This window comes from Lampris incognitus, chromosome 10, assembly GCF_029633865.1.
Source record: "Lampris incognitus isolate fLamInc1 chromosome 10, fLamInc1.hap2, whole genome shotgun sequence".
Taxonomy (NCBI): Eukaryota; Metazoa; Chordata; class Actinopteri; order Lampriformes; family Lampridae; genus Lampris; species Lampris incognitus.
Window position 1 is genome coordinate 2,456,241 of NC_079220.1, and position 16,458 is coordinate 2,472,698.

At 53.7% G+C, this 16,458-nt stretch overlaps 1 protein-coding gene across 1 annotated transcript; it reads left to right on the top strand.

Moving 5' to 3' along the window:
- The first annotated feature begins 1,301 nt into the window (after positions 1 to 1,301).
- On the top strand, positions 1,302 to 16,002 carry hoxb9a (homeobox B9a). The gene is made up of 2 exons (XM_056288110.1): positions 1,302 to 2,055; positions 15,767 to 16,002. The coding sequence occupies exons 1-2, from the start codon at positions 1,407 to 1,409 to the stop codon at positions 16,000 to 16,002; spliced, it is 885 nt and encodes a 294-aa protein (XP_056144085.1). The 5' UTR covers positions 1,302 to 1,406.
- The last annotated feature ends 456 nt before the right edge of the window (positions 16,003 to 16,458 follow it).

Consider the following 16,458-nt stretch of genomic DNA (forward strand, 5'->3'; position numbering starts at 1 on the left):
CGTGCGGCTCCAGCAGAACGCGGCCCAGGAAGGGGTTCGGTAGCGAACACGCACACACACACACACACACACACACACACACACACACACACACACACACACGGTGACCCGGATCCCCCCGAGCTCCGCTCCTCTGCGCGGGGACAGGCCTAGTGAACCCGCGTTGCTCCGGCACGCGGAGCGCAGCGGCCTGCCTCTCCGCCTGCCTCGCGCCCCGCCACCGCAGGCCGTATATCAGCCCAATAAAACCAAAAGCAAGCCCTGATGTAGGATTTTATTATGGTATTAAACGGGCCCAAAAAGTAGTTCCTGGTACTTGGTGCCGTAAAGAGAGCGCGGCGCGGCCACGCAGGATCCGCGTTTAATGGCGCTCGTTAACAGAAGCGAAAGTTAATCTGCCAATAAAAAGTGTTCGGCATCCCTCCAACGGCCCGGCTGGCACACGGAGCTCCCCTCACTTAAGATAGCGGAATATGATCAATAACGGAGGTTTTACAACTTACTCCTTTTTAAAGACGGGCATCATTGACAGAGAGCCTGCTCCCGGACTGGCTCCTAACATCAGGCCTGCGGGCCCTCATACTAATGGCGTTTTAAGCGCACAGCCCTGAACGCCGAGATTGATTTAAGCGTTAACACGTGCACACACGGTTGCGCACATGGATTTCAGATGCTCGCGCTGGTGTGCCGCCGCTGCGCTCGGGAGCGAAACGCGCGCGCGTTCATTCTGGTACAAATAAGCACAAACAAACAAACAAACAAACAAACAAACCAACAAATGAATGAAATAACGCCTTTGCTTATTTGTCACCTATCGTCTCCAGCGCGCATGTGGTGCGTAATGGCGGGGCGCATGGCTTGGAGGTTTTGTATATCTCCGTGCGGCAGATATATGAGCGCTGCGCACATTTTGCATATTGTATAAACAAGACAATCTATTTAGAAGGGGCGAATTAGATAGAGGGGGAGGGGGAGGGGTCGGCTGTGTGGGTAAAGTGTATGTGTGTGTGTGTGTGTGTGTGTGTGTGCGTGGAGGAGGGGGGAGGGGTGCAAGGTTGATTTACGCTCCATTGACGCTTTATCAGGCTGGAGAAAAAGTCCAGCCAATCGCAGAGCCGACATCCCCGCGCTCCCTCTACTTTGTTCCGCGTGTGGAAGGAAGGCGAAGAAGGGGGCTCGCCTCGGAAAGAGAGAGAGAGGGAGGGAGGGAGGGAGGGAGAGAGAGAGAGGGAGAGAGAGGGAGAGAGAGAGAGAGAGAGAGAGAGAGAGAGAGAGAGAGAGAGAGAGTTGTGGCGAAAGAAAGCAAAGCGGAGAGGGAGAACAGAGGGAGACAGAAAAAAAGTCGTTATGTCCTTCTTTGTGTGTCCCATTCAGTGAGCACGGCGCGTCCCAGATAATGTCCGAGGATGTCCATTTCTGGAACTCTGAGCAACTATTACGTGGACTCCATCATAAGTCACGAGAGCGATGAACTCTCGACCCCCGGACGGTTTTCCAGCCTTCAGTACTCCGGCCCGGGCTCCGCCGGAGGCGCAGCGGCAGCAGGAGGAGGAGGAGGAGGAGGAGGTGGTGGTGGTGGGAGGCCGACCGGCGGAGGAGCGCACTCCGAGCATCCCAATCCGGAGTCGTACCCGTCCTGTAGCTTCCAGCCCAAACCCCCGGTCTTCTCCTCCTCCTGGAGTCCCTTCAGCCCGCACCACGCCGCCAGCGGCTTACCGGCGGTCTACCACTCCTACATCCCGGCCCAGCATGTGCCCTCCGCGGACACGCGCTACCTCCGCTCGTGGCTGGACTGCGCGCCGCGAGGCTCCGAGTCCGTCCCGGGACAGGGCCAGGCCGGCCAGGTCAAGCTGGAGCCCCTCCTCGGCCACCTCGGCGGGGAGATGCCGCCGAAAGTCGGAGGCCAGCACCAGCACGAGACCGCCACGTACCTCCTGGAGTCGTCCACGGCGGGCCGGGAGCTGAGCCACCACCCGGCCGCCGCGGCCGGCGCCGGCTACGGCGACAGTAAGGACACTTGCGAAGCGAGCGAGGACAAAGACGGGCCGGATCAAAGTAAGTTCCTGAAGCAGGAAGTGGCGAGAGAGGCTCGTAAAGCCTTTTAATGCCGCCATAAAACCAGAACAAAGCGCGCAGCGCCCGAATCCCGAACCCGTCTCCGCCGGTCCCCCGAACTTTCTCTCGCCCTCCTTCGCTTTTTTACATGTTGTTGTTGTTGTTGTTGTTGTTGTTGTTTTTGTTGTTGTTGTTGTTGTGCAGCGACCAGCACGTTAACACAAGCAGCGCAGCGCTGCGGCGCAGCGGCGCAGCGGCTTTACCCTCTGCTGCGTGCGTCTGGCGCCGCACGCCGACACGACGCGTGTGTGTTTACATGATCTCTGCCTTTACGACTGGACCTTCATTCTTCCTTATAGTTACAGGTCGCCTCAAACACACACGCACGAGTCAAAGCGCGAGCGCGCGCGCGCACACGCGCCTTGTGGAGCAGCACGTCTATTTGCGTGTTAAAGTTGCCAGTCAGGACCCGGATTTAACTGCGAACAACCGGCAGCAGCGAGTTGCAAAACATGTCTTCTTCCGCACAGCAAATAGCAAAGCCGCGCCGCGCCGCGCCGCGCTGCGCCGCGCCGCAACACGGAGCGCAGCAGCGCCACGTGTGTTCCGCCCGTCACTGTTTTCTCTCAGCGTCAGGGTAAAATGCGCAATTTTGTTAGACGTCCGCAACTCTCACAGCTTCATTATTCCTGTTTTCAGCGCGTGTTTTTTCCCACTTAATTATTGCCCTTGACGTGACGTGACGTGACGTGACGTGATGTGTGTGTGTGTCTGTGTGCGCGCGTGCGCGTCATATTTTTGCATCTCTGTACCTAAAATGAGCTAAGACGGGATAACGGCTCATCCAAGAAGCTCAAACGTCGTCCGTGTCTGCGCCTCACACACACACACACACACACACACACACACACACACACACACACACACACACACACACACACACACACACACACACACACACACACACACACACACACTCCTCTAAAAGATGATCATAGGAATTCCGCCCATCCATCATTCACCTGGCGGCCCCGAGCCACAAAACAAGCTAGATTAGTTCTCAATAGACCGAGGCCTCATAACTCACCGTGCGTCCTGCGCGACGCGGCCCCGCGTCTTTACGGCACCGTCGTAACGGGTACGCACGCGGACGGTACCGAGGCTCTCGCCCACATGTCGGAGTCCGATTAGTTTCCTTAAATACGCCACTCTGTCCTGCGTTTGGTTCTGGTGTGCCAAAAGATGGACACACACGCTTCTACTTACGCACGGGTGGATCTCTTGGTTTCGCCAGTGCTTTACTGTGGAGATGAACACAAATATTGCTCTTAATTACTGGGGGGGGGGGGGGTTTGTTTTGTGTATCGGATATTCCCGCAGGTTTTTACTGTTACAAGAACATCCCATTTGTTTTGTGTGTTGACGTTACGCGAGTTTCACGACCCCGTTTGCCCACTTCCTCCGTTACTCGCGCGTAATTTGCGTAACAAAGTGACGATTAAACGTGTAACATGAATCACGGCCTCTCCTCCATTTTCACGGATGATCCGACGGGATGGCTCATTTTTTACGAGATGCTCCTTTATCATTACTTGCAATAACAATAACATTTAATATGTCATCCGCAGACGTCGCTGGCGCGGCCTCGCGAGCAGGAGGCCAACTTTATTTTTCCAAAAGACTGCGCTTGTTCTCGGTGGAAGGAGGGAGGAGCTGTAATTGGCACCGTTTCGTGGAAAAATATTGTTACTAATGTCTTTTCGGAGGCTGGTGAAAAAGAAAACCGCCGAAATAAATCTGAAGCTTTATTTTTTTTTTTCCAAAGACCTTCCATATGTCAGAGCTCTCTAACGAGCAGGCTTCATTTGTCTCGGCGTCTGACGTGTTGTGCTTGTGTGTGTGTGTGTGTGTGTGTGTGTGTGTGTGTGTGTGTGTGTGTGTGTGTGTGTGTAAGTTAAGGAGAGGGGGGGTCTCTCCCCTCTACAGTCTCTATAAAATACAAACGCGCGCGCGCACACACACACACACACACACACACACACACACACACACACACACACACACACACACACACACACACACACACACACACACACACACTCATTGCGTCTGGCCCGGCCATCCATCAGGGTTGTGCGCTGTTTGGGAATGGAAGCCATTCATGAGAACCAGCGGACTCCGCGCGCCCCCCCCCCCCAAATTATTCGACCCACGGCCACATTGTGTAGCTGGCTGCAGTCTCCCGGTACGTTACGGATCTTAGAGTCGCGGCAAAACCGGGAAGAGGCGTCCATAATTTCAGCCCGACGGTGCTTCATCTCCAGGCGGCCGTGCGTCAGCGGGTTTTGGGGGCCTTCACTGCGCCAGACGGTGCGCTGCTGCTGCTGCTGCTGCAGCTGCAGCGGCGGCGGCGGCGGCGGCGGCGGCGGCGGGGCAGGAAGGGGGAATTAACCAGCTAATCCATGATGGATCTGTGGCCCCCGAAAAACATCACAGGCTAACTAACCTCCCTTTAGCCGCACCCAAACTCTCTTTGTGATTCTTGTGCCCGGGCGGCGGTCCAGAATAAACACCCTTCAGACGGGGGCAAGAAGGCAATGGAGTTGGGGAAATTACACTTCGGTCTTTGTGTCCTGCGCACCGGCAGCTCGCGTGAAAAAAAGTTATTACCCCTTAAGTTTATTAAGTTATACCGTAGGGCCTTGCAACCCCATTAATTGTCGTGTTGCCACCGCCCGGCCGGCCGGCTGAGACGGCTGCTTGGCGCGGAGGAGACGAAAAACGAGCGCGCGTAAAATACGACGCAGGGAAATGTAATAACGCGCCCGTGGATATACGAGGGGTCAATTTCTGAGACTATCAGGGTGGAATTGCAGGGGGGAGGGGGAGGGGGAGGGGAGGGGGGTATTGGTCTGTAACTGTTTCCATGTTTCCAGGCGACATTCGTCACGACGGACACACACATATGCACACGCGCGTGCGCGTGCACACGCACGCACGCAAACACATACACACACATACACACACACACACACACACACGTATACACACACATACACACACACACACATATACACACATATACACACACACCCACACACACATATATACACACATATACACACATATACACACACCCCCCCCCCACACACACACACATACACATATACACACATATCAACATGGACCGTGCCGCGGGCCGTCGCGAGACGTTTTTACGGGAGTATCAATCTTTTCACCCCGAGGCTCGTGCATCTGTCTCTCTCTCTCTCTCTCTCTCACCTGTTTCTCTCTCTGTCTCTCTCTCTCTGTCTCTCTCTCTCTCTGTCTCTCTCTCTCCCTGTCTCTCTCTCTCTGTCTCTCACCTGTTTCTCTCTCTGTCTCTCTCTCTCTGTCTCTCTCTCTCTCTGTCTCTCTCTCTCCCTGTCTCTCTCTCTCTGTCTCTCTCTCTCTCTCTCTGTCTCGCTCTCTCTGTCTCGGTCTCTCTCTGTCTCTCTCTGTCTCTCTCTGTCTCTCTCTGTCTCGCTCTCTCTGTCTCGCTCTCTCTGTCTCGGTCTCTCGGTCTCTCTCTCTCTCTGTCTCGGTCTCTCGGTCTCTCTCTCTCTCTGTCTCGGTCTCTCTCTCTGTCTCGCTCTCTCTGTCTCGGTCTCTCTGTCTCTCTCTCTCTCTCTGTCTCGCTCTCTCTGTCTCGGTCTCTCTGTCTCTCTCTCTCTCTGTGTCGCTCTCTCTGTCTCGGTCTCTCTGTGTCTCTCTCTCTCTCTGTCTTGCTCTCTCTGTCTCGGTCTCTATGTCTCTCTCTCTGTCTCTGTCTCGGTCTCTCTCTCTCTGTCTCTCTCTCTGTCTCGCTCTCGGTCTCTCTCTTTCTCTCTCTCTCTCTGTCTCTCTCTCTTTCTCTCTCTCTCGGTCTCTCTCTCGGTCTCTCTCTCGGTCTCTCTCTCTGTCTCTCTCTCGGTCTCTCTCTCGGTCTCTCTGTCTTCATGGAGGGAAAAATAGGGTGGTGTTAGACGGGGGACTGTTACGTGAGACGGTTGATGTGCCGGGACGGGAGGCCCTGCTCGGGTTTCTGTGACCACATCCACTACGCGGATGGAGGCCGGAGAGAAAGGAGCACTCACCCATCTTCAATGGGCCCGGGTTATTTATCTCCCCCCCCACCCCCTGTAGTACCCCCTCCCCCTCATTTTCCCTACCTCTCTTTAACCTTCATCTCGCTCCGTGTTTCCCTCTTTTCCACCCGTCTCTAGGTTTTGTACTTGTAGGAGAGAGAGAGATGTAGCCTCTCACATCCTCGCTCGCTCAGCAGTCCCGACACGGGATACTCCGCGTACCCCCCCGCCCCCCCCCCCACACACACACACCTCCTTTAACGCCGGTCCGTCATCCTCGGTGACAGCCGGGGCCGGGGCTCCGCTCCGGAGGTAATGAATGGTCCGGGAGGTGATTATACACTTGGGGAATTCGAAACACCCACTTTACGCGTGACAAAGACCCCCTCTTCTTACCTCGCGCCGGACCCACGCGCCTTATTATTTGCGTTGAGGCGAAAATCGATCTACGTGGCTCGAGAGTCGGGAGGGGAAATTGATTCCAGAGAATATTACAGGCGCATTCCCGATGATGGCCGCTAACTGGCGGAGCTCATGGTGGCGGTGATGGGATTAGTGGGGGGGGGTGTAGTCGGGGGGGGGGGTCAGGGAGGAATGTAGGGTCTATTTCTGTCTAAGACAGCGATGGATGTGGACTCTGGAGGGGGTTTTTTGGACGCCATGTTAGCGCCACTTTCCAGAGTCCCTGTAGCTTCTCTGCGTCTCCAAACTGCATCCCTCCGTCGGTGATTTATCTATCTATCTGTCTGTCTGTCTGTCTGTCTGTCTATCTATCTATCTATCTGTCTATCTGTCTGTCTGTCTGTCTGTCTGTCTGTCTGTCTGTCTGTCTGTCTGTCTGTCTGTCTGTCTGTCTGTCTGTCTGTCTGTCTATCTATCTATCTATCTATCTATCTATATATATCTATATATACATAGATATATATAGATAATAAAACTTCCAGATGAAAAATATCCCTGGTCGAGATGAACGTGAGGCCTGCCCGGCCGCCGGATTTGCGCAGCGCACAAACGGTTCTTTGTGGCTCCGTATTAAGGTCGCGTCTTGCGCAATGAATCGCCTTGACAATATAAGCGAGATTGTCGCGCTGGTAAAATATTGCCATTGAAATTGAATACAGACGCAGCCTCCACCCAAACCAGCGGTGGGAGACGGTTGGGAAACATACTGGGTGCTTAGGGAGTGTCTCTCAACACACACAGAAACACACACACACGCACACACACGCACACACACGCACGCACGCACGGAGACGCACGCGTGCGTGCGCGGGCAGTATAATTCCCCTTCCTGGCGTCAGGGGTGCCGCACGTCTGTTTTTCTCCCTAGCTGACTCCTGGTTGATAAAATCATCCATGCTCCATCTGAGGCCAGCAGAGAACGGATAGAAGGCGCAGAATTGGATTTCCGACTCGGCGTCTTCAGACGAGACTTCTTGCCGGCGGTCATCACACGGGGGGGAAGAGCTTCTTCCCTTCTATTTTACCCCAGCTGGGGGTTTAAAATGTCGCCCGTCGCCCAAGTCCACATGGTGTTGTTTTAGCGTTCCGTATTATAAGTGCTGCTTTACTATTCGCCCTCCTTCACGCGTTATGGCAACCTGGGTCCCAGCCTCATACTGTGTTTTCCTCCTCAATTGCACATAGCCAATTACCCCGCTCTTACCCACATCCGGCTTCTCACCCGCAGACGCGGCCAATTGTGTCCGTAGGGACGTCCGACCAAGCCCGAGGTAACACGGGGATTCGAACCGGAGACCCCTGTGTTGGCAGACAACGGAATAGACCGCTACACCACCCGGACGCCCTTAGCTTTGTACTTTTCTCAGTCGTTCATATCAGCTATGACGTCATATGACCCAACATTGCGGACCATCGCTGGCCTCAGCTTTACAGCGGCGTCTTATGGGACACCTTAACAGGGTCAGGCATGTTTCAACAAGTGCAATTTAACCCAGTTGTCTGAACCAGGTATTTGGAAGTGATGCTGTGAGATGGCCAATATGATCAATGGTGGAGGACGCTGCTGATCTACTTCCTGTTTCAGCCTGCAGGAAGTAGCAGCCTATACTTGCCGTAGGTAGTAGTAACCATCCGTAAGCTAGCTGACCAGCACCACAGAGAAGTCCAACAAGTCCTCCAACCCATACGACCACATAGATGGTTTGTCCTCTAATACGACCCGCAGGAGCGTTTCCTAAATTAGCGCCCCCTACCGGCGGCAGGAGATATGCCACAGATACTTTTCGCCTCTGTGCATTGTGGGTTTTTAAGACAGTGTGAGAACAATAGAATATGTAGTCAGTGCGTTTTTGTGTTGTTTCTCCGTCTAGTATAGTAACTAAGATTGCTATTCGCAGGATGTTTACCTATGAATGACGTCATAAGAGCTAACTCGACGTTAGCCAAAAGCTAGAAAGTCAGCTAGCGTGGACATTATAACCGCTATGTGACATTAAACGTTGTTTTGTTAGTATTCCTTCTCGCGAGAGCTTATGGCAGGAGATGCTTATTGCTGCAGGGAAAGTAACGCGTTATAATGACGGAGGAGCGCGAGGAAGCAGCTTAACACGTCACTATAGGTCGTAATAAGCTGCTTGTCCAAACCACCTATGGGGTCGCTTTTTGGGTGGAGGACAGTGTCGTTTTAACAAGTCCAATTTAACCCAGTTATCTAAACCATGTATGTGGAACTGAAGGTTAAAAGTGACGATGTGAGCTGTTCAATATGATCAATGGTGGATGATGATTCTGATCTACTTCCTGGTTCAGCAGGAAGTAGCAGCCTGTACTTCCTGTAGGTAGTAGTAACCATCCATAAACTAGCTGGCCAGCACAATAAAGAAGTCATAGATAATGGACAGTCATGGACACAGTTTGACTGACACACTGGGGGGGGGGGTGTTGTTTAAACAAAACGTTTAGCACTAGCATTCTATGGACGCCATTGTCCAAAATCTCCAAAATGCAACTGGCGAGTACAACGCTGTCGTAACTGATATGTATGATGGAAAGGAACTTCAAGAACAAGACTCAGGTTGGAAAAAACCTACAAGTCCTCCAAACCATACGACCAGTCCTCCATAGGTCGTATACCCTCTACGACCCACAGGAGCGTTTCCTAAATTAGCGCCCCTACCGGCGGCAGGAGACATGCCACCGATACTTTTCGCGATGAACGTGCTAGACTGCCGCGGCTTCATAACGCCATGCTGCGGTCTGTAGTAACCTACGAGTCTGCGGTGGTTTATGCAGGCGGCCTACAGCGTCGTGAGAAAGCCCATCTGCAGCTCTGATCCCTCTCGTAATAAATCCAAGACCTCTCTTTATCTCCGCGCGAGCCCACATAAGGGTCGCCCACTTGACTTTGAGAAACCCTTGCGGTCTGCCGTCTCACACCGCTGCTGCTGCGGGTTCACGCGGCGCGCGTGCACATCGCCACTTCCCCTCATAACTGAGATGCCTGCGCGCAAAAAAACAAAACCGGCATCCAAGCCCCGACCAGAGCCCGAAGCGAGCCCGGCAGCGCCGCACCGCTAATTAGACCGCTCTGCAAGTCCCAAAGACGAGGGTGGAGTGAGAGAGAAAGGGGAGGAGGAGGGAGAGGGAGACAAATGGAGGATCTGGAGGGGCGGGAGGGGGGAGGGAGGGAGGGAGGGAGGAGGGGTGTAGAGAAAGAGACAAGAACAGAGAAAGACGGGGAATTCAAAAGAGGGAGAGAAACGCTGGGTGGTCAAACAAAACAAGAATCCAGATATAAAAAAAGTCAGGGAGAGAGAGGGAGGGGGGCAGAGGGACACACACACAGAGCCAGAGAGCCAGAGACAGAGAGACAGATAGACAGACAGACAGATAGACAGAGAGAGAGAGACAAAGACAGAGAGCGAGAGAGAGACAGAGAGAGAGAGAGAGAGAGAGAGACAGAGAGAGAGCGAGAGAGACAGAGACAGACAGACAGACAGACAGACAGAGCGAGAGACAGACAGCGAGAGAGAGAGAGAGAGAGAGAGAGACAGACAGACAGACAGACAGACAGACAGACAGACAGCGAGAGAGAGAGAGACAAAGAGAGACAGACAGACAGACAGACAGACAGACAGGGCGAGAGAGAGAGACAGACAGACAGACAGCGAGAGAGAGAGAGAGAGAGAGAGACAGACAGACAGACAGACAAAGCGAGAGAGAGAGAGAGAGAGAGACAGACAGACAGACAGACAGACAGACAGACAAAGCGAGAGAGAGAGAGCGAGAGACAGACAGAGCGAGAGACAGACAGAGAGAGAGAGAGAGCGCGAGAGAGAGAGAGACAGAGAGGGAGAGAGAGAGAGAGAGAGAGACAGAGAGAGAGAGAGAGACAGAGAGAGAGAGAGAGAGAGAGACAGAGAGGGAGAGAGAGAGAGAGACAGAGAGAGAGAGAGAGACAGAGAGAGAGGGAGAGAGAGAGAGAGACAGAGAGGGAGAGAGAGAGACAGAGACAGAGAGAGACAGAGAGACAGAGAGACAGAGAGAGAGAGAGAGAGAGAGAGAGAGACAGAGAGAGAGAGAGAGAGACAGAGAGGGAGAGAGAGAGAGTGAGAGAGCAATAATTCATTTTTCTTCCGCTGAAAATAACACCCCGTTCATGAGGTTGAAGATTTACGCGGGGCGTTTGGTGAAAGCTGTTATTTAGCGCCTATTTCAAACCTGTCTTCTCCACATGAGTGGTCTGGTTTCTATTCTACCATTTCTATTCTACCATCTCTCTATTCTACTATCTCTCTCTCTCTCTCGCTCCCTCCCTCCCTCTCTCGCTGTGGTTTGCGGCGGAGCTCCTCCCAGCAGGGCTGTTGATGAAACGGAATGAAGCGAGCCGAACGTCTCGAGGTGAAGCCTTCAAACTTGGCCCGGTTCCTGAGAAGATCCAGAGGTCGCAGAAGCCCCATATAAAGGGGCCATACAAGTTATTAAGAGCAGAGACCTGTTGTCTTTATGTCGGTTTAAAAGGACCAGAGAGGTTCTGACACCGAGCGCCGTGTTTAGTGTCCGGACACGACCCTCCTGTAGGCCCCCTGAGGAGCACATCTTCATCTGAGCTCCTCGCTCCGGGCGGAGGCTAGAAGTCAGTGTCAGGCTGTCCATCCAGGACTGTTGGTGTCAACAAGCCCTGCCACCCAGACGACCACCTAGGTGGCGCTGCTGGTTAGGAGGTGCTGGTTTGAGGACGCGGGGACTCCACTGGTGCTCATGCAGCGTGAAGGTGTAAAAGTGAGCAAGATCGGGGAGATTTGTGAAGAAACCAACAGTTTACAAGAGTTTAAATAGTTCTTGCACCCCCCCCTCCCCCCCATCTCGTCTCGTCGCATTTTGATCGGTAACGAAGGTCAAAGGTCATGTGATGACGAGGCACCCGAGACACCAGGCTGTCGCTATTTACGCGACCGCTACCTTTAAAACGTAACTATAGGTCGTCGTGAGCTGCTCGTACAGCTGCGGGTGGTGCTGCAGACAAACTCTACACCCTGCTGAGACAACGCGCAGGTACACGACGTGTGTCCGCTGTCCTCCAACCAGCGCCATGCCACACACGGGCCCGTGCTGAAGGCCCCCCGCTGGCATCGTGTAGGTCGTCGGCAGCGTCTCGTTCTGCTCCCAGGTCACCTTGAAGCCCCCCTGTCTCTCCGTCCCCGCGCGCCCCGACAGCCCACCTTCCGTTACGTCACCTCATCCGCAGCAAATCCGCTTCCTGGACATACAAAGAGGCGCTTTAGCGAAGCCAAACCGCCATTAGCCGAGCTGTTTTAGTAATGATACTCCATATAAGTCAGCTGATGCTTCACCCGCAGTGCGGGTGGGGACAAAAACCATCACACTTGACTTGTGATTGCGCACGAGTTAAAGTCTGGGTCCTCGTGACGCGAAGTAACCACGCATGCGTATCTGTCCACGTGGAATTACCTGATACGAGGACGTACTGCTAAACCCGTCTGTTTTACATACAAAAGCGGCTGAGCTCTTCACACAATATGTCCTCTGTTCCGCTGGCGACAGACCTGCTGTCTACACGAGGGGCCGAGGAGAGAAGAAGAAGAACACGGGTTAGGAGCCAGGCGGCCCCTCGGATCCGCCTTAATGTGCTCCTTTTTCATTTTCACGTTTCAAAGAAATCGTTAGTTCCGCTGTTCCGCGTTCCCGGAAGTGACGCACACAGTGTGCGCGCGGGTGAATTCAAGGACGTTGCATTGGAAAGTGGAATTTCCGCCTTTGGAGGAAACGAACGAAGGGTTTCCGCTTTCCTTCCGGGGTCCACGTCGGTTACCCGTCATTAGCCCCGAACGTGTGTCCGGATGAACTGGCTCAGCGTTCGTTCAACGCGGACGCTGAACAAGAACGCAAAGGATGCGTGAGTCTGGGCTCGCAGCCTATCACACGCCTTACCTGGGTTTGCGCGTGTCAGGTAACCATGTTTACCGCCAAACAAAACTCTCACGCGCAAGCGTAACGCAGACCTCCACCCCTGCTTCAGCTACCACAGAGAGAAAGGTGACTCGGTTCACCTGGACACCATTTCTATAGAGGGACACGGGCCACACCATCTAGCTGACCTCTCCACTCTCACCTGACTGCAGGTACCCCCACCCTAATAACCAATACACTGACTGCAGGTACCCCCACCCTTATAACCAATACAGTGACTGCAGGTACCCCCACCCTGATAACCAATACACTGACTGCAGGTACCCCCACCCTTATAACCAATACAGTGACTGCAGGTACCCCCACCCTTATAACCAATACAGTGACTGCAGGTACCCCCACCCTTATAACCAATACACTGACTGCAGGTACCCCCACCCTGATAACCAATACACTGACTGCAGGTACCCCCACCCTGATAACCAATACACTGACTGCAGGTACCCCCACCCTTATAACCAATACAGTGACTGCAGGTACCCCACCCTTATAACCAATACAGTGACTGCAGGTACCCCACCCTTATAACCAATACAGTGACTGCAGGTACCCCCACCCTTATAACCAATACACTGACTGCAGGTACCCCACCCTTATAACCAATACAGTGGCATAACGACCCAAACTAACGACCAGTTTCATATGCAAATTACCGTGACCATTAACTAGAGTTACAATGACCACGTGTACTATTCAACAGAGGATTATAAGATGGTGACAGATGTACTCTTACCCCCCCCCCTCGGTTCAGGGATGGTCGTTCCCTCTTAACATAGATGGCCTCTTTGACTCCCCGTTCAAACCAGCGTTCCTCCCTATCAAGGAGGTGCACATCCTCATCCCTGAAAGAGTGGCCACTAACCTGTAGGTGGTGTAGACTGTGGAGTCCTGGTCTGTAGAGGGTGTAGACTGTGGAGTACTGGTCTGTAGATGGTGTAGACTGTGGAGGCCTGGTTTGTAGAGGGTGTAGACTGTGGAGTACTGGTCTGTAGATGGTGTAGACCAGGGGTGGGCAGCCTTACCCAGAAAGGGTCGGTGTGGGTGAAGGTTTTTGTTCCAACCAAGCAGTTACACACCTGTGTCTCCTAATCAAGTTCCTCAGCAAAGACTCTGCTGGTGGATTAGTGGGATCAGGTGTGTAAGTGCTTGATTAGAACAAAAACCTTCACCCACACCGGCCCTTTCTGGGTAAGGCTGCCCACCCCTGGTGTGGACTGTGGAGTCCTGGTCTGTAGATGGTGTAGACTGTGGAGTCCTGGTCTGTAGATGGTGTAGACTGTGGAGTCCTGGTCTGTAGATGGTGTAGACTGTGGAGTCCTGATCTGTAGATGGTGTAGACTGTGGAGTCCTGGTCTGTAGATGGTGTAGACTGTGGAGTCCTGGTCTGTAGATGGTGTGGACTGTGGAGTCCTGGCCTGTAGATGGTGTAGACTGTGGAGGCCTGGTTTGTAGATGGTGTAGACTGTGGAGTCCTGGTCTGTAGAGGGTGTAGACTGTGGAGTCCTGGTTTGGAGAGGGTGTAGACTGTGGAGTCCTGGTCTGTAGATGGTGTGGACTGTGGAGTCCTGGTCTGTAGATGGTGTAGACTGTGGAGTCCTGGTCTGTAGATGGTGTGGACTGTGGAGTCCTGGTCTGTAGATGGTGTAGACTGTGGAGTCCTGGTCTGTAGATGGTGTAGACTGTGGAGTCCTGGTCTGTAGATGGTGTGGACTGTGGAGTCCTGGTCTGTAGATGGTGTGGACTGTGGAGTCCTGGTCTGTAGATGGTGTGGACTGTGGAGTCCTGGTCTGTAGATGGTGTGGACTGTGGAGTCCTGGTCTGTAGATGGTGTGGACTGTGGAGTCCTGGTCTGTAGATGGTGTGGACTGTGGAGTCCTGGTCTGTAGAGGGTGTGGACTGTGAGTCCTGGTCTGTAGATGGTGTGGACTGTGGAGTCCTGGTCTGTAGATGGTGTAGACTGTGGAGTCCTGATCTGTAGATGGTGTAGACTGTGGAGTCCTGGTCTGTAGATGGTGTAGACTGTGGAGTCCTGGTCTGTAGATGGTGTGGACTGTGGAGTCCTGGTCTGTAGATGGTGTGGACTGTAGAGTCCTGGTCTGTAGATGGTGTGGACTGTGGAGTCCTGGTCTGTAGATGGTGTGGACTGTGGAGTCCTGGTCTGTAGATGGTGTGGACTGTGGAGTCCTGGTCTGTAGATGGTGTGGACTGTAGAGTCCTGGTCTGTAGATGGTGTAGACTGTGGAGTCCTGGTCTGTAGATGGTGTAGACTGTGGAGTCCTGATCTGTAGATGGTGTAGACTGTGGAGTCCTGGTCTGTAGATGGTGTGGACTGTAGAGTCCTGGTCTGTAGATGGTGTGGACTGTGGAGTCCTGATCTGTAGATGGTGTAGACTGTGGAGTCCTGGTCTGACGTGTTAGCTCTCCTGTGTTGTGCCTTCCTCTTGACCAGCATCTGTTTGGTTTCCCCAATATACAAGTCAGGACAATCCTCCTGGTACTTAACAGCTTCACTATATGGCTCTGGTTGTGCCGGGGGACCTGGTCCTTGGGGTCCACCAACTTCTGTTGTTTGGAAAATACACGTCTCAGGTTTTGCGCCACTCCCCACATACAGAATCCCCTCTGGTTTACATTAGACAGCTGTTGTCCTCCTCCACCTGTCTTCCATCAGCTGGTGCACTGTTTGGGGTCTTCCCGGCTTTGACAGACGCCCAGTTAGGGTAACCACACTTAACCAGGACCCGTTTAATGTGGGGATTCTCCTCGGTGTCAGCTCGGTGTCAGCTCGGTGGTGCGGCGTCCTGACGCCTCCTCCTAGTTTGTGCTCCCGTCAATCACTTGAGTGGTGACCCGTTTCTGTCAGTAAACCTTGCGTCCAGGTGAGCTGACCAGCCCTCCGGCTTTCCTTACCTGGGTCATGCGTAAAGACGCGGACAGGTGACATGCTCTCATTACCTGTCCACTTGGTGCCGCTTGCATTTCACTTTTTTTTTCTCAGTTAACAGCTTCCGGGATTTGTAACGAACACTTCCGGCATAAGGACGCAACAATTATTTCCAAACCTATCGTGTGTGTGTGTGTGTGTGTGTGCGTGCGTGCGTGTGTGCGTGCGTGTGTACGTATCTAACCAACGCCTCCTTCTGTCTCCTCAGACGACCCCTCCGCCAACTGGCTGCACGCGCGCTCCTCGCGGAAGAAGCGCTGCCCGTACACCAAGTACCAGACGCTCGAGCTGGAGAAGGAGTTCCTCTTCAACATGTACCTCACGCGGGACCGGCGGCACGAGGTGGCGCGCGCGCTCAACCTGACGGAGCGGCAGGTGAAGATCTGGTTCCAGAATCGGAGGATGAAGATGAAGAAGCAAACCAAGGACCAACCGAAAGACTAGCGCGCGCGACTAGCACGCACGCACGCGCACGCACAGCACGCACACACACACACACACACACACACACACACACACACACACACACACACCCCACTATCATTATCAGCTCCAGGCACGACCACGCGATCCTGCTTCTAATCAAGCTGACCCAGCGGATCGATAGGACAGTTGATGACGCGACAGGCTCATCAGTGCCGGTGAGCCACAACACCCCGACACGTTACCGTGCCCCCCGCAGACCCTGGCGGAGGGGGAACTAAATGAAATGCCCCGATCAGTCATGCCATCCATACTGCGCAGGGAGGAGGAGGAGGAGATAATGTGCGTGGAGGAGGTGGAGGTTGATCACGTCGGGCGTCGACACGACGTCAACACGGTGCGGTGGAGGAGGACGGCGTGTGCCGTTTGGAGACTCTGAAAAAGCCTTTGGGACGATAAACCCCCACCAGTGACCTG